Consider the following 19708-nt stretch of genomic DNA (forward strand, 5'->3'; position numbering starts at 1 on the left):
GTGGGTGATACGCAAACGATGCAGCTAGAAATCTGCCTCTCCAGACAGAAGCATGATACACAACAAGTGGATGGCTGGTTTTCGCAGTTATAAAAGACGGCCCTCGTCCGCTCCCAAAACATCACCATGGAAGTCCTTTCTCCAGCAGCACTCGGCAGCAGACAATCAAGACGGTCCAGACTCAAGAAAACACTTCGCCAGCATACCAGCCAGCCCAACCTTTTCCCCAAAAAGCCCAATATGAAGTCTTTCACGGCCGTTTCTGTCCTCGCCACCGCCCTCGTGGCCCTCGCGCCCGGCGCCTCGGCGGCCGAATGCTACGGCTCGGCATCTTTTGGCACGGTGGGGGATTACCAGACGGCTGCGTCGGGCGTCTGCCGCGGCAGCGAGAGCTACCGCCTGGAGACCGACTGCCAGCGCGGCCCGGTCGGCGGCCAGTGCTGCACCGTTCACGAGGCCTCGTTCAAGGGTACCCGCGGTCGTCGCGACTACTGCTGGGTGAGTCAGAGTCTTTTGTTCTTGCGCCGGCGTTTATTCTTTTTTCCTTTCTCTTTGAGAGAAGAAAACAATACTAACAATGAGAATCAACATTTCGCCAGGACGCTTTCAACAACATCATCAACCAGTGCGTGGAGAAGAAGAACCGCAACGGCGGCGAGTGGACCTGGTCTTCGGGAGGTCTCACTCAGAACTACTACATTCAGTCCAACCGGGTCTGCAAGAGCAAGCGCGAGGTTCAGCACAATGCCATCAATGGCATCGTCTCTGACGGCGGCGCCTACAACGCCACCTCGGATGCCACTACCGTTGGGGCTGAAGAGTCAAAGTAGATCACAGCGCGGGCTTGTCTTGTTTTCGGGGAACGAAGGAAACCTTGTTTCAGGAACAAAGCTGCAATGAAATTAGGGGGGGGGGGGGGACCACCATTCAATGAGGGAGCTGTGAACAGGAGTCACTGGGCTAGTCGCTTTGTTCACTGGCCTCCAGTTAATGTCGAGTACAACTGTGGTGTAATCTTAATCAATAACGAGAAGACATGAAAAGCATTTGCAACAGTTAGCAGCCTCCTAAAGATCAGTTTGCTCCAAGTATGTGATAGATTCTGATAAGCTTTTCAAAGAACATAACTGTGGATTCCCATTGGGTCTATAAAATGAAGGTTATAACAATTTGACTGTACGGGGAGCGTACTAAAGCATTTGAGAGTTGATTGACTCGGCTGCATCCCAACATAATGAACATGGAGTCATGGACAGCCGTTGTGTCCATGTTCTCACATAAAGAGAAAAAAAAAAAGCTCCGATGTGTCTGCCACTCCTAATTACACGCATAGGAGGCAGATTAGGATTCTGTATCAATAAATTTTATCATCAACTTCATTAACTACAAGACGCACATTTATACCATCCCTGCCGATACTGCCTGTTGGTGAACCTAAAAGTTAAACTGTGTGTCATCCCACTCTCCAGCCTCCAGGCTCAAGTCAAGAGCTTCCTCAACTTGGCGAAATCCGGTGCACCCAGCCCGGAAGCCGCATCCCAACCAGAAGCGGCCGTGAACCCAGGCTGCTGGGCCTCGGCACTGGAGCAGCCATTGACGACGCCCTCGGTGATGTCGGTAAAGCCGCCCTGGGCCACTTCGCTCGAGTACAGCAGGGGGTTCAGGAACCCCAGCACAGGCAGGCCCTTTCTCAGCCGGATGTCGTTCAGCAAAGCAATCATGCTGGCGACGACCGGAGTCGAGGCCGACGTCCCCTTGACCGGCTGCGTAAACCCGCCGTTGGTGACCAGGTAGTCGGTGCCGAGCAGCGTCAGGTCCGGGTAGCCGCGCCCGGAGCTGTTCCAGGCGTACCAGGGATTCTCGGGGATGCCCGTGTGGGGCAGGTACGCCTCGACCGCGGCGCTCTGCCAAGCGGGCCGCGGGTAGTAGTTTGAGAAGCCCCCGGAGCTGAAACCGGCGACGCCGCCCCAGCCGGCCGTGGCGCCGACGGTCGTGACCCACGGGCAGGAGGCGGGAAAAGTCGGGATGAAGCGCGGCTCGCCGGCGGGGCCGACGCAGTCACTGAAGCGCGTGCCCTGGGCTCCGGCGTCTCCGCTGGCCACCAGCACCGACACGCCGCGCACGGCCAAGAGGCCGAAGCGGTCGCACACTTGATCGGCGTAGCTCCGCGGCACGGACTGCTCGTCGTCGGTGTAGGAGATGGAGATGACCTGCGGGATGTCGTCCTGAGACAGGAGGAAGTCGAGAAACTCGAGGTACGGCTCCTGGTCGCTCTCGTTTGCCGGCACCGAGATGTTTCCCGGCTGCTTCAGGGTCGGGGGTCGGCCTCCGACCATGTAGTAGGTGACGTTGAGCGGCCCGGTGAAGGAGCTGGTGTATTCCAAATCCAGCTGTGCTTCGATCTTGGCATCTTGGATCGTGTCGGGATTCTTGCCCCCGTTGAGGGTCACCACGGTGAAAGGGGCTTGGTTGGTGGAGTTGCCGAGGCCGTATTTTGAGACGAAGCTCTTCAAATCCTCAGTGCTGGGATATTGCTCGAGAAATCCGGCGACGGCAAGCTTGCTGGCTGACGCAGACTCTGGAATGTAGTCTATATTATACTTGGCCGATATGTTTACAGGACAGTTGTACTTGGTGCAATCGAATGGTCCTTGGGGAAGGCTACGCTGACGGCGCTCCAATATGGGCGCATGGGCGCGGGAATTTCCCCCTTGGAAGAAGTGAATGGTTGGGTAAACAAACTCAATGTCGTCTCGGATGCTGGCAGGCAAAGAGTATGCCTCGGTACGTGCAACCGGGGTTTCGTCACCATCTTTGGTATAAATGGAGAAGCGGGTACGGAACAGAGATTCTGCTTCGGGGGCTGAAAGGCTGACATCGATGCCGCGGGCAGTTTCTCGGACGACCTTGACGTTTTGCTGACCAACCCAGCGCTTGACTCTGTCCCATGAGGCTTGGCGTGCGCTGGAGGATGTTGACTCTTCGAGAAGAGAGTTCAGCTCGGCAGCGTTGAGGTACTTTCCGTAAGAAGGAGAGTTGGGGTCGCTGCGCGCCAAAATGTGAGTTTGGTCGAGCACATGATGGTTCTTGACAGCGATGCGCAGCGTCAAGACATCGTCGGCTGTCGCTGAGCGGATCCGCTTCCAAGAAGTTGGTACCAGGGCTGCTCGTTCGTGCTCGACCAGGTCCTCGGCAGCTTGCTGTGGCAACCCGGCAACAGTGCAGGCGGCGAGGAGCAGTGAAAGCAGCGAAGCGACGAACATTTTGCCGACACCCGATTGTCAGAACTTGGACGACGCGCTGGTCGGAAGACGCATGGCTTCAGGAAGACCTTGTGCACACCAACCTCCGGCACCTTATAAGAAATTGGGCGGAAACTTGGTGACTTCATTTTTTTTTTTCCCGCCAGACTGTGAAAGATTTCGTAATGGTTTCCCGGCTTGAATGCTCATCTCGTTAGGGATCCACTTTGTAAAGTTCGTGTTGTGCAAGAAAGCGGGAAGATCTGCCGACGTCCACAATCTCAGCGATGGGTCTTTGGTTGTCGATTGGCCAGCCTGCACCAGTTTCACCCCTCAAGAGGTGGGATTTGCATTGTGATTTCGCCGTGTTCGATCCCCAAATTTCTCCAGACCCCACTGTCCCATTAAGGCAATCAGGTTAAGATGACATGAAAAGCTCGTAATGAACTGCAAGGATCCATCCACACGAGCGTCTTTGTGACCGATGCGGCATGTCGGCTCTTATTCTCTCTCTGTATTCAAGCAGCGGCGCAACACATACATAAAACCTGCATGAGCTCGCCTCTCGGTTTCCACCAGAGGCTGAGCAGAGTCATCAGCCTTGTCTCATCACCCGTCTCTCGCTTTTTCGAATTTATTACCGCTATACTCACCACGTTCTTTAATCATGGTCGCCATCGCCCCAGCAGCAGCAGCAGCAACAGCAAGCACGCTGGCAATTCCAGTTTTCTACCAGCCGCTTATCGACCAACAAGTCGTCGCCAACATCTCCTGGGGGACTCCCGCCCAATCACCCATCCCTACTGTTGTCGACACAGGAAGCTATGGCTTTTGGGTCAGTGGACCAAATGCAACCGTCAACTCTGGCTCTCCCTACCTCGGTGTGCTTGGGCCGTGCAACCAAACGGTCCAGCCCGCATTCAACTGGCCCGAATCCAGCACACACAGCGGCCCATATCCCGAGGGCAGCACAACATTCGCGTACGGTGGCGGCGGCAAGATCATCAGTTGCCCGTACACCGTCAATGACACCATGAACTTTGACGACTCCCCCTCCATCGACAACGTCCAGGTTGCCATCGCCGACTTCACCCTCATCAAGGATCGTAGCACGACCTGCGCCGGTGCCCACTACGACAAGAGCATCCTAGGCCTGGCGCCCATCCCGGCAATCGCGGGCGGGCCCGAGCTGCGCCCTGAGCTTCTGCGCCAGGGCCGCATCAGCAGCTCCGTCTTCTCCATCTGGTTCGATGCGCCGCCCGCCGACCTCAACGCGCCGCAGATGGGGAGGCTGCTGCTCGGCGGCGTGCCCCAGGACAAGCACATGGGCGAGCTGGTGACGGTGCACAACGCCGGCGTCGACCGCGAGGAAAAGGGATACTACTACGTTGCCATGCCCGAGGTGCGCGCCGCGCCCATCAACGGCTCTGGTCCCGCGCAGGCCATCCCCGTCGAGCAGCGCGACCAGCCCGCGCCCGACTGCCTCGTGGACTCGGGCACGTGGGGCCTCACGCTCCCGACGTCCAGCGACGCCTTCTTCGCCGCCACGGGCCTCGAGGAGGACAAGCCCTTCATTTTGCCGCGGTACCCGACCGCCTGCGCCGACATACCCGCGGACGCCGGCATCGAGCTCATCTTCCCCGACCGCGACGGCAAGAAAAAGGCAACTGTCAAGATCCCCTACCGCAGCATGGCCGAGACGACCGGCCAGGTTCCCAACACCTGCCGCTTGAACGTGCAGCTGTCGGACGTCCGCTGCACGTTTGGCGGCACCTTTTACGCATCGGCGTTTATCGCTCACAACGACGATGAGGGGACGCTGCAGATCGCCCAGGGTGCTGTCGCTGGTTCCATTTAGGGGCTGCCGTGCTTTGCATCCTGTTATTTTAGTAATGTCTGGATAGTAATGATAAAACAGAAATTTTCGTGTTCAAAATGCCATTTGCTACTACCATCGTAATACCAAGCCTCGAAAACTCCCCGGAGCAAAGCCTGGGCAAATCTTGTTTTGACCTTCAACCGCCTTCAAAATTGTAACCCCCCCGGTACTGGTCGGTAAGCACTAAGCTCTCTCACCGGAGCTCTGTGTGCTTTGATATCATCTTCCTAGCAGCGACTCACGCTGCAGATCCGGGAGCCCAGCAGTGGGGTTGCGGTATGCACGAAGGCGGCTGAGTGGGTGTGTCAGTATGGTCAAATACGCTGCTGCCAATCAAAAACCCTCGGCCTTAATGTACATATTGGTAAGCAGGGAGTGCATAACATCGATGAAAAGAGCCGGATATTATCGTCTTTTCCCGGGGAAAGAACGGGGGAAAAAATTGACGACTTGCATATGAGTACATTTTATAAGTGCAGTGGAACATGTAACAATCATGAATGGATATGATTCGGGACTGAAGTTTCTGGACCGTGACAAGAACGAGGCCATTGTGGCGATGCTTGTATTGTTGCTTTTTCTGCCATTGACGGCCTGTGTTCGAGTTGGGCATAGACTCCTAGTCCGCCTCTGGCACGTCAAATGGCATGATCAACGATCAAGTGGGTGCTAGCGGGCGCGGCGAGAAAGAAGAATCACCACATCAACAAGGGCCACAGAATCGACTACAGGGACTTGAAGTTCCAGAGCCGCACGGACAGATGGGATGCCAATTCTGGACCCCGTAAGATCCGGCAGCGGTGGCGACCTCGAGCAAGCCGTCCGGGGAGGAGCTGAAATGCAAAGATCGTGCCAAGGAGGCCCTACGCTACTTGAAGCAACGAGACGGCTCGGCGCGGACGCCGTTGTAAGTGTCTGTCTGGACAAGGGGGGGTGGCGATGATCCGGACAGGGAAATTGCCAAGCATATGAATGATGGTTTCCATGATGACATGCAGCAAGCTGACGGACAGTCTGCGCGTTCTCGGGATTGTCAAAAATACAAAAGAAGGATGTGGAGGACCTCGTAGAGAAAATGGGCGAGGTTGGAGGATTTTGTGCTTCCCCGAATCCCGACAGACTCTCGGCAGGGGATGGATGGGGTTGTACAAGAACAATACCAGGCGGATTTTTATTGTTGTTTTACAGGACTTGTGTGACCCGCGATTGGATAACAAACAGAGTCGCGACGCCGGTGAGGACGAGCACGAGGACGTGCGTACAACGTTGGTGTAGCTAGCTACCCTTTGGGACGCGGGAAATTGTCGGCGATTCGTATCAAGCTGTCTCCTCTGCCACTACATGAGTGGTTCCCAAAGGGCTAGCCGCGGAAATAATAATGGGTGCTACTGCTTGGAACCCGTTATGGATCTTATCCCGTGCATCAGCTCCATCCCAAATTGAAAATCGGTAGTCGGTGGAGAGACAGCTGAGGGGTGAGGGATGTATAGACATGTATCGGCGAAAACTAAACGCCGACGCATGCATAAGGTGTGCGCATGGCCAGTCGATGTCGGCAGAAAAGAGCCGAATGATTTCAGTCATGTCAGGATAGGGTACCTTGGGGCAGTGTCCAACAGATTGTTGCTTGCTTCAACGCTTTGACTCTGTTTTTTTTCCGCCTCTCCTTCTTTTTGTTCATGTTTCTTTCTTCATTGTCTAGTACTAGTCCGGAGCTGACGCCCTTCAACAAACGCTCCAAGTATCAGCACTAGTGTAGGGGTCTTTGAAATTTACCGAGTTTTGTGCGTCGTTGAAAGTCGTAAAATTGTCGGGGTTGAGATGCGTTTGTTCAGTGGGTGGCATGGCTACAGTACCGAAAAGCCACCTGAAATGTTCGCTGGAACACCAAAAGTTGACCCACGTGTAGGGCAACAGTCGTCTTTTTTTTTTTTTTTTTTTTTTTTTTTTTTTTTCTCGTCCAGAGTCTTTATCAAACCAACAATTCCTGTTCATCCTTACTCCCTGCCAACCGATCGTTCTCCACCCCTCAGACCATCCCTTGCAAACGGCGATGCAAGTCCAGGAGTCATGAACTACGACATTTTGTCCAGTCGCAAGACGAATCCCGCGCCTGCCAATTAATCATGGTTGATTCGTCGATAGCCATTAGCGAATTTCGGGGTTCTTGGGAACAGAACAGCTGTTCCAAAAAGGCTGAATCCAGCATGGTACTTGTAGCGTGGTCTTGCTTAGGTGCTGTCTAGACTGGTTCTAGGCCAGCAAACGCGACGACTGCCAGCTTTCGAAATTTTGCGTCAAAATCCTTCGCTTCTTTCCCAAAGAGGGCGGACCTAGAATAAGCGCAGCTCGCTTGTTCCTGCATGAAGGATTTTGCGTTCCCCCTTTGCCCAGCCCGGGGTCCCGGTTTAGCGTTCTTGTCAGCTCTCTCTCTCTCTCTTTCTCTCCCACAAAACCCGCCCAGATCGGAGCGCCCCGACAAAAAATGCGGACATGGAAACCTTGCTGAGGCGACGGGTTGGCAGCTGAAGAATTGGCGAATGGAAAAGAACATGAAAAGAAAAGAAAACGAAAAGAACAAGCATGTAAGCGACAAGGCGAGCCGGGACGGCATTCAGCTCAAACCTAGATGGGCGGGTGCCCTGTCGCTTGGTTGTAAGGGTAGGTTTTTGTTTGGTACTTTCTTTGGGTGCTGTCTGTCTATCTATCTATCTATCTAATCTACAGTATCCATGTATATCGAAACCCTTGTTTCATTTATTCAGAGACATGATTCCAATCTCAGTGTGGTGCGTTTCTTGATCAACTTTAATCCTCTGGAATTGACGCGCCAGGTGACTCGGGTCACGGCATGTGGCGGTACCAATGACGCCCGCTATTGACTCGAAGCTGGCTGGATTTAGCTGGCGAACCTCTCCTTCTCTGCTCTCCACGAAGCTACTCTAAATTACCACACCTCGAATTAACATCAGCTCCCCGAGCTCCCCTCCAGGATTTGGGTCCAGCCACTCGCTGAAGTGAGCCAACAAGCCAGACCACATCAGACCTCAGCGCCAACATCCCCCCGTCATGGTTGTGCAACGCCCGAGCGGAGGACCTAGGCCAGTCTAGAGGACTACTGCATCGTGTGCCAACGTGCTTTTTTTCTCATGTTGTCATCTTCTTTTTCGATTTTCGTTTTATTATTTTTTTTTTTCTTTGCCCCCTCATATATCGTTTTTGTCGCCTCCATTCTGTCTGTGCACTTTGACAAAGCTACTTTTCTCTTTTCTCATGTCTTAATTATTCTGACAGCTCGTCCCTGATTTTTTTTTTTTTTTTTTCCCCACGATCTTCAATCTTCTTATCTTCTTGGGTCTTTTTCTGTTTCACCCTTGAAAAGAATTTCTCCACGCCAATTGCGATTCTCCTCTCGCTCCAAGTAAACAAGATCGCACCTTCGTCATTGACCCAGATTGATCGACAAAACGAACCCAACCCCTAAGCCCTTGCCGTCCCGATCCGAGTTGCTGGGTTACGTAGGCCCAACCTCCCCCGCGTGGAGCGAATCAATTCACGGTTTTGACTGGACAACTATATCCGAATTGGGATCATCAACAGGGTCTTGGGTGTGGTTGCAGGGGAAATCGTACTGATCGCAACCCGCATTTTTTTTTTTCCCTGCAGCAGCCTCTCCTAAGATCCTTCCAGGGACTACCGAATAGCAGCTCGAGCTTGTTGCCAGGGTTCGACCTGTTGAGGATTCTCGTAATCACTGGGCAGGAGTGATATTTGCTTTTTTATCCGTTTATTTCTTTTGTTTTCATTCTTTTTATTATTCTCCTTACATCTATACTCTTTTTTTTTTCTTTGCCGAGGTTGGAAGAAGGAGTCTTGACTGGAACGAGGCACACCTCATGTCGGACTCGAGCACGAATGGCGGCAGGGCGTTTCCCCTTACCAGGCCGCCCAAAAGACGTGCGCCTCGACTGCAAAACCTGAGAAAGTGGGATGGGGCAGCCAGAACAAGTTATTCCTGGGACCCTGTGGCGAAGGTGAGTAGTGTTTTTTTTTTCTTTTCCTTTTCGTTTGTTCTATATTTTGCATATTGTTTTTCTTTTTAGTATTGTTGCTTGCGGTAACGTCCATCAACCATGTAGCTGACATTCAACAACAAATCGAACTACCAGGACAAGGCACTGTGGGTACCAACGGGCAATTGCCGCGTTTACCTATATGGCCATGGCGAGTCTCGGAGAGAGCCGTCTTTCAAGCTTCCTTTTTACGAGCTGCAGGAACAGCGTTGCTTGCCATTGATTGAGCGGTATCTTGTCATTTTGGAATCGGCGACATGCGCAACCTCAACTACAGCGGCTGCAAGGAGGTCGCACAAATCCTTCAACCGTGCCGCATGGGACGAGGAAATGATAGATCTGTATATCCCAGCGCCGTCTCAAGTGCAGGCGGACGTCTTCTACCTCGCTGTGCGGAATTTCTTTGCATTTCTTCTCCGAAAATCCCTGGTTGGCATGCATCTCGGAAACGCCATAGTTCAGCTTTTGCACAGTATGAACGAGTACCGCGAGCCGGGGGTGGACAATCTGGGGGATCTCATGAACTTTCTTGAGGAGGAGGGTTATTTCTTTCTGGCTGGCCAGTCGTCGCATGCCTTGGCCATGCTGCATTTTGGCGAGTCCTTGCAAATCCGACACATTTATACCGATGCTTTCGCTCACTGCGTTGGCATGGCGGATCAACTTCACAAAAGCTCAGAATACACTGTGAGTACACTCTCATTCACTTCTTCTCATAGGTCATACCCGGCGACTGTGAGAGAGTAACGACTAACCTAACCACGCGACACAGCACATCAGCCCTGCAGCACGTCGAGCGATACGGAGAACTCGAAGCGCCATGGACAACAAGCTATCCCGATCCAGCCGAATGCTTCAAAATTTTCTCGAGGAAGATCTCTCAGAGCAGCGCCTTGGATTGACAACAGGCGCCCGTGCGCACTTGGACCGGTTCCGCACCTTTGTCGTGTCGTTTTACGCCACCAAGTTCGGCCAGTGGCCGCCGCGCGGAGCCAACAGCTCCAAGAGCATCTTTAGCGCCGAGATCTATTCCAGGATGGCGGAAGACTTTGGCCGCCTTTACGAATACCTCGTGGACGAAAGGTTCACTATTAGCGACAGTAGTCCCGCGCTTGCCCAGGGCGGCATTTGTGTGCTGCAGAGCGTGGAGGCTTTTGATCGCGAGCGTGGTTATGTGGGGTTGAGGAACCCGCTTCCCTTGTTGCCAGAGATTGCTGGCCGAGGTGACTGCTCGGTCAGTCCCTCGTCATCTACAAGATCTTCCAAATCAACCATCTCGTCCAAAGTACCGTCGATCTCGAAATCCTCGCGCCGAAAATCATGGTTCAGCGTCGGTCGGTCGGACAAGTCCCGCATTGACACCCGCGTGGCTGTCCATGCTGCGCTACTGGCGGCCAGCAATGGGAGTCGCGAGGTCCTCACCAACGAGTTTGTAATCGCATATCGACGTTTTGAGGAAGAGTTGGCTCTTTCGACGGTGAAGCAGAGCGACAAGGACAAGGTTACCCTTGTCGACGCTCGCAAAGTCCGTTGGATTTTAGTGTACTGTACCTACCAGACTCTGCTCGACTGCACTCGCCTGCCACAGGACGTCAAGCCCGTCGAGACCCCATATAGCCTCTGCATCCCTACTGCTGACCTCCCGACATGGGAAGAAGATTTTGTCCCGTCGCGTTCAACTTTGTCTAACCGAAGGGACAGGCCTCCGTTGAGCTGGGCCAACAAATCTCATGCAGTCGTCCCCGAGCAGCGACCCAAGAGCGCACACGCGACGCTCGGTACCCCAACAATGACGCTCGAGCCAGACGTGAATTACTACGCCTTGACGCACCCCGACGAATCGGACCGTCGTGGTCGACATGCGACTATACATGTTCCGCCAAGGGGAAGCAGTCTGACACGCGGTCTCGGGAGCTTGACCGGGTCCTTGTCCAGAGCTTCGTCAAGGAATAATAGTATCCGGCGGTCAATCGTCGGCGCCTTCACCACAAGCCCCACCCCGGAGCCGCCCGTCAAGTCCTCGATGCGAAGGAAGCCAAGCAAGAGTAGCTACCAAGCGATCGTCATCCCAGGATACGGCAACGGGATCAACGATGTCCAGTTCAGAAGCGTTTCGGACAGTCTTGTTCCCGCCGAAGAGGAAGCATGGGGGCGGCCACCTTCGACTGTACCACCAGTTCCACCCCTGCCGATTAATATCAGCCATCACCAGGATAACGTGTCGTCGAGTCAGAGAAGATCGCGAGATTTACTCAACGACAGGCTCGACAAGCGAGGATCCCGCTACATACCGTTTGGGGACATGCCGAATATTCTGACAGCAGGAATCCCCCCGCCCGCTGCCAAAGAACAGACGGCACAGCGTACCGCGTCCACTGCCTCCAACTCCAGCTCTAGCACCGCTCGCTCCCAGGGCGACTTTAGCACGGCACCCACCACGCCCCTGACTGACGACAAAGTCGAGCTCGACCCCGTCAGGCACAGGTTCTCGCTCCGCAGCCCGGCATCGCTGCCTCAAATCACCGTCACGGACCCCATCCGTCGCCGAACCATCGCCACTCCACCGCTCCCGCACCGCAACCCGGCCCGCCCGTTCTCCATCGTCGGCACCCTGGGCCCCATCAGCAGACCGATGGTGCAGGAGATACTCGGCGTGGAGCGCGAATTCCTCGCCGCCCCGCCCTCGCCCAACAGCCGGGCGCCATCCCCATTGCGCATCAGCAAAGCCCCAAACGTCATGCCCGGCAGCAACGCTCCGCGGTGCACCCACCAGAATCCTCTCGGAAGCCATCCGACAGGACTCTGGTCCAACAGTCCGCCGATCCTCTGTACCGACTGCTTCTCTGACAGTGCGAGCGAGTGCGACACGGTGAGCGAGTACCTTGACGCCCAGAGCCAATGGGAAGGCCTGGGGATACAGAACGGCGTCATGGATACCGATTTTAGCGAGGCCTGGGATCAGTTTGGGGGGCTTGGAGGGTTGAGGCCGTTGAGTGTCGCGGTTGGTGGTGGGAAGGGTGGATTCGGGTCGCGGTGATGAATTCGCTTCTCTTTTACATCATGATGTCTTAAGAACAGCTACCAGATTTTGTCATTTTCATTTGTCCGACTTTTTTCGGTCATCCAATCTCTCTTGGTTGACTTGACTATCTTTTCCATCTGTTGAGCTTTGATACCCATTTACTATACTAGACTATTGCCTTTCAATTATTTTGGTTTCTTGGGGAATTTTATCTGTTCCCAGCTATCCGCCGTGCTAATTTTCCATCCGTGCCTGGAGTGCACTGCCGTCTGCGCAACACGGGACAGATTTCGAGTATGCTCTCAAAGCTACAATTGACATGGTTAGCGCCATCTGTTTGCCACAAGCATATTCGCGACAGGCCCTACATGAACATGTTCGTTCGGTGGGCCGGCGACGCATTTGGATTGGTTGTCTTATCCGTGACCAAATTATGACGGCCGATATTCGTTTCAAGGATCTTTCTGCTGATACCGCTTGTTTTTTTACATCCAGCTTTCGGTTTCCCTATTGCTTTCATTGCAAATCCCACTCTATTGGTAAAATAGCTTATTTTATCGCCCAAAACTTGACCTTCTTTCCTCTTCTTGGGCAGTAACGGCACAGTCAATACCGAGGGAATTCCCCGTGACGCTCCGACTCGCGCAGGCAGCTACAATAAAATCCTTGTCTGGTGGGCCGTTGCCAAGGATAAAAGAACGTCTGAGTAATGTATCTCATTGAACGCTCTGCGCTTTACGACCAGTCTGGAAGCTTTAACCCTGCCCTGCCCTGCTAACGCGGAATGAATATCAGGTCGGTCATGCCGGTGCGTGCCAGGGTGAACCTATGACCAGGCTAGAGTAATTTCAGTCTCTACCACATCCAAAGCACCGGTTCTAAAGAAGCCACCATTTAGAAGCCAGAACCGATCCCGAATGTAGGCAATGGATTGCTGTTGGTACAGAAATGTCCTACGGGCGCCAGGCGAAACCCTCCCCTCGCCCCCACCGCTGTTACAGTGTATGCATCAATCCAACTTCCACAACGCAGCCTTAATTTTGGTGCATGCGGCCCACAGGTGTTTCGCGCATTTTTGTATAAATATTTCAGCTATTTAATAAATAATGGTTAACTTAACAATTTTAACATTTAAAATTATAACCTATTTTTTTTATACATGATAACTGATTCCGGCTGTAATGCTATTCAAAATGTTGACCAAAATTGACATTATAATTAAAAGTTTTACCGAAGCGCAATGAGAACGCGTAGGTTTTTTTTTCTTTTTTGTTTTGTTATATAGTAAAGATTGTTATCGAAAACGGATGAAACCCCCCCACCCCAAAAGTCCCACACGGTTGCAGATGTGCCACCACTGTTCAGGGATGTGGATTTTTACCCCTACCACCATCCAATGCAGAATATTATCGTTTAGTCAATGCATTCATACATACCACATATACTATAGCGCATTATGGGCAGTTGATGTACGGTCGTAATCAAGTAAATGGTATATTAGACATGACCAATATACAATGCAGCCGATCCAAAAATAAACCTGCGAAACTCATATATAAGAAGCGGTGCAAATTGAGACTAACTATGTTGATCTATTGAGTGCATTGAAACTCCACGATACTCTCACTGCAGATTTATAGCTGTTCTGTGTAAACCGTTTATGGTTTCCTCACCCTCCTGAAGTTTACACCCTGCCGACGCAGGCATTCCTCCTCAGCTGTATAACAAAGAGCAACACTATGCTACTCAAGAGCCTATTTTCCGTCATCACCGCCGCTACGGCTCTTCTTCCAACCGCCCACGCCGGAACAAGCCACGGAGCCCTAAAGACCTGCCATTATAAGATTCTAAGGCTAAACCACCACAAGTGGGAGGATCGCGGCGAAGGTTCAGCCTCGCCCGGCTCAACGCAAACAATCGAGGGAACCGAGGTTAAATTTAGCAAAGACTGCTTGCCGAGTCATAAAAACCGGGGTTTGTATATAGAGATGAAGACACCCAGCTTCCAGCCGGCATAGTCGCGTGTCAAAAAAAAAAAAACAAAGACTTGAGTTTCGTGGAGTACTTTTACACTGCAATATTACCTGGAGAAAGAAATTTATACCAAGGGACTGTATTTATATTTGGGGCACTTGTCATTCTATGAGATTGCTGTAATTGGCTGGCCTGATTGTCGGATATTCAAAGTGGTTTATATACTAATTGTAAATCATACAACGAGGTGGGTTTATAAGTTTATTTTATTTGGGCGGCATTGTGTAGCTCTTGTTCCGTCGATCCGATACCACTGATCATCAATGTCTTTGTTTTGCGTTAGGTTATCTTTGACAAACCGTCATGGTGCTCGCCGAAGGGGCTAGCCGCTGGAACGCCATATGCATTCGTGCAGCTTCGTCAACCTGTCAAGTCGGCTTGTCCCTAAAAACGAATGATTAACAGGGGGTACGCAACGTTAGGAAGCACTGCGCACAAGTGCGAATATTCTCCCTTGATTGACCCTGCCGCAGCCTGCTATCCAGGGCAAAACATGAGGCGCCTATATTTCATGGGCGACGACATGATCCGGAATAATCCTGCAAATGCTTCGCTCAAGCAACGAGCATCGTGCAGTGCTGCGACGTTTCTCCCTAGCGGCACGCTCTTTCAATTAGTTCCCCTGGTAAACCACCTCCTTATTGATTCTCTACCTATTCTTCATATCCTTGCGCTTTTGACATCGCCCTGGTACGGCCAGCGCCTTTTTGCCCCAATAACTTAAAGTGTCAACCTTGAATGAAAGGCTCGTTGATTGGAGGGAAATGGGAAAGATCTCAAGGCTCGACAATGCAGTCCGGGACGTGTACTTGTGGGTTAAGCTTCGCGGAACCCCCTGTCAAACAGGGGGTCCATAAAATTTGTAATCACCTTATTTAATATGTAAATTTGGAGATTTTCGACTTTAACGGGTTGCACCTGGACAATCACAAATCCAGACTTTCTTTGGAACAAATCAGCGTATGGGAAAACAAATAAAAGTCCTATGTACGAAATAGGAAAAAAGAAATCTGGAGGGGAAATTTTAAGCAACAAAAATCAAGTTGCCCATTAATATTATATAATAAGCCTTTACAATATTGATACAATGTTAATAACTCGTTTTTATTCTTTATATTGACCCGTAAAAACTTTGTTAATTTTTACCATTTTGTATAAAGGATTTCTACTCGTTTTCCCTCACGTTAGCCTTTACCAAAAGAACTTGGATTTATAGTTGTCGAGATGCAGGCCGTTCAAACTTCTGGTTTTGATTTTTGTATATAATTTATGTACAAAGTCGAATCATCCAGATTTTAGGGACCCCCGGTCTGACCGGGGCTCTGCGAAGCTCAAACCACAAGTAGTTTATAAGCATGCATTCACTTGATTTATCAACTGTTATATTTGGTGGGCTTTTGTGGCTGTGCTTACGATATTTGCTGGCATGACCTGACAATCGAGTCGAGGAAAATAAATGTTTATGCCGAGATGCTAATAATAGTCTGCCGGGAAACTGATTATTCAAAACCTTTCTTTTAGTTAGCTCAAAACCTTTGAACGAATTAAAATAAATATTCATTACTAGTACTTATGTGATATGGAAATTCCAGACTGGCCCCGTCAGTCAAGTTTTGCTGCGTTGGACCTGTACAAATCCAAGGCCCTAATGTTTCTACAACCTCTATTTTGAACATTGATATTTAGTTACCTAGTATAAATATTTATCAAGCAAAATATAAACTATTCACCAAGACACATAACAAGAAGAAGCATATAGAAAAGCAAAAAGAAAAGAAAAAAAAGAAAGAACGCCATGCAGCCCAAGAACCTACTCTCCGTCTTCACCGCCGCTGCGGCGCTCTTTTCAACCGCTTGCGCCACTGCAGCGCTCTTTTCAACCGCTTACGCCGGCCCGAAAAAGATGTGCTACTACTCTATTACGCACAAGGGTCGAGAGGTGAAAGGGAAAGCCGAGGCCTTCACACGTACAAAAATTGATCCTTGGGATTTTATGGTTAGCTTCAATTGGTACTGCGACCCAATTTGGACCGAGCCTGATACGGTTGTCAAGATTCAGGGTGTCAAATACGAGGGATGATGACACTGCGTCTACTGCTAGTACCTAGAAACTTTCTTCTCCTAAAATAGCTGAACTGGTAAGTCCAATTTTTGGCGAAAAGAATTTAGTTTCATTTCAAGCCCACTTTGATCAGTTATGCGCGTAAACACAGATCCGAAATCGCCCGATTGCAAGGCCCAAAGGTCTTTATATAGCGTGAAGTAGAGATTGCAGTCGCATTGATGCATTCATGTCGTATTGATTTAGAGTGCGGTTATGCAGCGGCCTTAACCTGCCATTTTCTTTTTTATCTTTTGCCCTCGATAATTCATGTTGCTTCGTCTTGGATGGGCGAGTTGCCACCGTTAAGCTGGTTTGATTCAATGCTAGATTACAGGCGCAGTAACAAATGCCTGCTCAAGCGGTATCCGTTCGACACATGATGATGTTTGCCAATACGGAACTGGCCGAGCTATTCGACTCTACCCGCTTGAAACGATTTCAAAGAATACGAAGAATCAACTTATTTCGAGGCTTCAGCTTCGACGCGGGGAAAAAAACCAGCCCATGTTAAATGCGCCTCGATATGTGGGGTTTGTGCGTATCAATTACAATAAAACGTCAAAATCCGGCCTCATGCCTGCGTGTAAAAAGGATCATGAAAAACGGATTGTCGGGTTCTCATAAAGCTAAACTTGTCGGCCGCCAAGTAGCGTTGTTCGCAAGCCTAGGAAGAGCGATGGCCTCTGGGACAGTGGGACATGCATTATCATTCCCTTGAGAAACAAAAATATGTGTTTTGCTGTGGTTAGGCTATTCAGCGCCGAGATACGGCTAAAGAAACAAATCAGAAACCCATCATGGTTGAAGTCCGCGATAGATTCATCCCCTTCCGCATTGGGCCTGAAATTTAGATGCGTTCCTCGTACCGACTGAATCTGCTCGACTGCGATGCGGAGTTCTGTGAGCGTTCCGTACACTCACGGGCTAGACACCAATACCCGGGCGAGATTTGGGTTTTCCGTCATGGTCCGATGCTGATAAACCAAGGTTGTCATGGAGTTTGTCCTGGGATAATTTGGCCGGTTGGATTGCGCAGCGACAAAGGCATTCTTACCCGAGAGAATTCACTAACCTTGTGGAGCATTTCCAAGCCAATAATCGACTCCGGATGCCACACTGGGATAAGCAGCCTGGACCAACTTTACAGAGGTTTTGCCCCATGTCAATTCTACTAGCATCACGGCCGGAGACCTATGGTCCGCTGGCCGACACCTTGGAAACGCCAGATTACTGCCGACCATCTCTCAGGCACTGCGGTATTTTGTCGATGATGCCGTGGCGATGGCTGATGAGACTGGCGCCATCTGGCATCTGCTGCCACGGTTTTGGGGCTTCACGCTGAGGCAGCATTTCCTGAAGGCCGCTGTCGACACGCCTTGTGGGCTCGGCTGTAGTCAGCGACGCAGAGAATAAGGGCGCTGCGGCCAGGCGTGAAGGTTGAAGTGTTTCTTCCTGATCTGGTGCCGGTGCCATGGCTGTTTTTTTTATCAGATGACTGGATAAGAGGACATATTGCTTGTGTCGACAGGATGCTGGATCTCATTATTCAGTAGTAACCAGTGAGCCGTTTTCCAAGGCGGACATGACGCACATTCACAAAATTGACGAGTTTGTAAACCGATGGAGTCGACGCCACCTTGTAATCCAAGGGTGAAACTAGTGCTAGTAGCGGATTCAAGCTCAAAATCCCGACATTTTGGAGAAGTGGAAAATGAGCCCCCNNCCCCCCCCCCCCCCCCATGTATCATCGGTTGGACAGTTGAATTTTGATTCACCCTTTGTCAGACGTCAGAGAATAGGTAGATACGAATAAAGAAGAATTATTCCTGGCGTTGGTATTTTCTTGATTTAAGCCGGTTAATCTAGTTACACCATTGATCAGCAGGTGTCTCTAGCTTCAGTGGTCACAAGGCTATAGAGACAGACTGTAGAGACATCCTCGCGATACCCGTTCGGGCAGTGTTATATTCGCTCGACTAGAAAGTTGGGATGGTTTGGTTTGCTCGCTCATGGATCTTGGCTGCCTGACTAGGCAAGGAGACACATGACATCGTCGCGACTTGTTACTTTGTAGAAGCAGAATACTAAGGTCCCAGTGCTTGGTGCGAGGATTGGGTAACAGTCGTGACCTAAGCCCGTGTTCTTGAGGCAGTGCAGAGATTGGTTGTGGCCTGCGGGCCCTGACAAAGTAATGATCAGTGATCACAGACATCGCATTTGCTTGATGAGCAGGGGCTCTTCAAACGGTCCGATATACACCATAGGTTCCAAGCATTGGAAATGCGTGCTGGTTTTTGTGAGGCACTTTCGCGTGACGATGCCAATTTTGTATGATTGAGACAATGTGTTTTGCGGTAATAGTGATTGCAAACGTTGTTTGAAACAAGCAGAGAAGCACCAATAGTGTACTTGCAAAATCTTACGCAATGGAATCTTGATCCGTCACATACTGCTGTTCCGTCACGGGTCGAGACAATGGTATTTTGAGGTTGTACTTGAGGTTCATTCAGGTGGAGTGAAGTTGAGAAATTAAGAACGAGGTCGCAAACAGCCGTTGAAAATGACTTGCTGGGTGGATAGCAATTTTTTTTTTTGAAGCGTTCCGGGTTGAAAACTGACCCAAGCACCAGTGTGTATAACTTTAAAAGATCAAAGACCTATTAAAGCTTTAAAGTGATCTGTACGTTTCAAAATTGAGTGCACACAACAACCAACCAGAATCCGGATTAGAGTCATTACAACACGTCCCATTCCCACTGCAGTGAACCGGACTAAAAATATTCCTCCCCCTGCGGTGGGTCGCTTCTTCTTTTTTTTCTTTTATTTTTTTTTTTTGGTGGCAGTGCTCGCACACATCAGTCTCGCCCGGGGAGAGGATTGTGTCCCCGAATTTTTGGCAGTTGAAATTGACCGCAATAACACATCGACGTCTGGAACCCCGGGGCTCGATAAGCTTTTGCCCATGTCAAGAGCGGTGCAGCCGCGAAAGCAATGTTCCTATATTCTGCTTCCGAGTTATCCGCTCCGGGAGTCTTGGGGATCCTAAAGACTGGAGTCCTGGAACATCCTGGAAAACAATAGATCTGCAATGGCTGCCCTGATTAAATAGGTGCACAAGTCATTCAAATTTTTAAATAGCAGAGCCTCGGATACGACACATTCAGTCTGAACTATTTTTTACTTTTCCACTGTCGCGTAGATTGTGTAAATTTCTTTGCATTTAACTCATTGATTTGTTTTTTTCTTTTTTTTCTTTCTTTCCTCTTCTTTTTTTCATCCACCTCTCGTTTGCGTCAGCACTTCATCACTCGTTTGACAATGTTTTGTATTACTTTCACCCTGATCTCTTTTCTA

The 19708-nt window shown here is 50.7% G+C and overlaps 6 protein-coding genes across 6 annotated transcripts; 4 read left to right on the top strand and 2 right to left on the bottom strand.

The window, feature by feature from the left end:
- Positions 1 to 126: 126 nt before the first annotated feature.
- On the top strand, positions 127 to 830 carry PpBr36_02464 (uncharacterized protein; the record flags this gene model as incomplete). Its single annotated transcript, XM_029889645.1, has 2 exons — positions 127 to 498; positions 600 to 830. The coding sequence occupies 2 exons, from the start codon at positions 127 to 129 to the stop codon at positions 828 to 830; spliced, it is 603 nt and encodes a 200-aa protein (XP_029753300.1).
- Positions 831 to 1478: 648 nt separating this feature from the next.
- PpBr36_02465 (uncharacterized protein) lies at positions 1479 to 3263 on the bottom strand (the record flags this gene model as incomplete). The annotated part of the gene is made up of 1 exon (XM_029889646.1): positions 1479 to 3263. One exon carries the CDS (start codon positions 3261 to 3263, stop codon positions 1479 to 1481), a length of 1785 nt encoding a protein of 594 aa, XP_029753301.1.
- Positions 3264 to 3909: 646 nt separating this feature from the next.
- On the top strand, positions 3910 to 5100 carry PpBr36_02466 (uncharacterized protein; the record flags this gene model as incomplete). The annotated part of the gene is made up of 1 exon (XM_029889647.1): positions 3910 to 5100. One exon carries the CDS (start codon positions 3910 to 3912, stop codon positions 5098 to 5100), a length of 1191 nt encoding a protein of 396 aa, XP_029753298.1.
- A 3917-nt stretch (positions 5101 to 9017) lies between these two features.
- PpBr36_02467 (uncharacterized protein) lies at positions 9018 to 12231 on the top strand (the record flags this gene model as incomplete). Its single annotated transcript, XM_029889648.1, has 3 exons — positions 9018 to 9155; positions 9291 to 9881; positions 9967 to 12231. The coding sequence occupies 3 exons, from the start codon at positions 9018 to 9020 to the stop codon at positions 12229 to 12231; spliced, it is 2994 nt and encodes a 997-aa protein (XP_029753299.1).
- A 1724-nt stretch (positions 12232 to 13955) lies between these two features.
- On the top strand, positions 13956 to 14234 carry PpBr36_02468 (uncharacterized protein; the record flags this gene model as incomplete). Its single annotated transcript, XM_029889649.1, has 1 exon — positions 13956 to 14234. One exon carries the CDS (start codon positions 13956 to 13958, stop codon positions 14232 to 14234), a length of 279 nt encoding a protein of 92 aa, XP_029753296.1.
- A 3347-nt stretch (positions 14235 to 17581) lies between these two features.
- On the bottom strand, positions 17582 to 17827 carry PpBr36_02469 (uncharacterized protein; the record flags this gene model as incomplete). The annotated part of the gene is made up of 1 exon (XM_029889650.1): positions 17582 to 17827. The coding sequence occupies one exon, from the start codon at positions 17825 to 17827 to the stop codon at positions 17582 to 17584; it is 246 nt and encodes an 81-aa protein (XP_029753297.1).
- Between the last annotated feature and the right edge of the window lie 1881 nt (positions 17828 to 19708).

This window comes from Pyricularia pennisetigena, chromosome 3, assembly GCF_004337985.1.
Source record: "Pyricularia pennisetigena strain Br36 chromosome 3, whole genome shotgun sequence".
Lineage (NCBI taxonomy): Eukaryota > Fungi > Ascomycota > Sordariomycetes > Magnaporthales > Pyriculariaceae > Pyricularia > Pyricularia pennisetigena.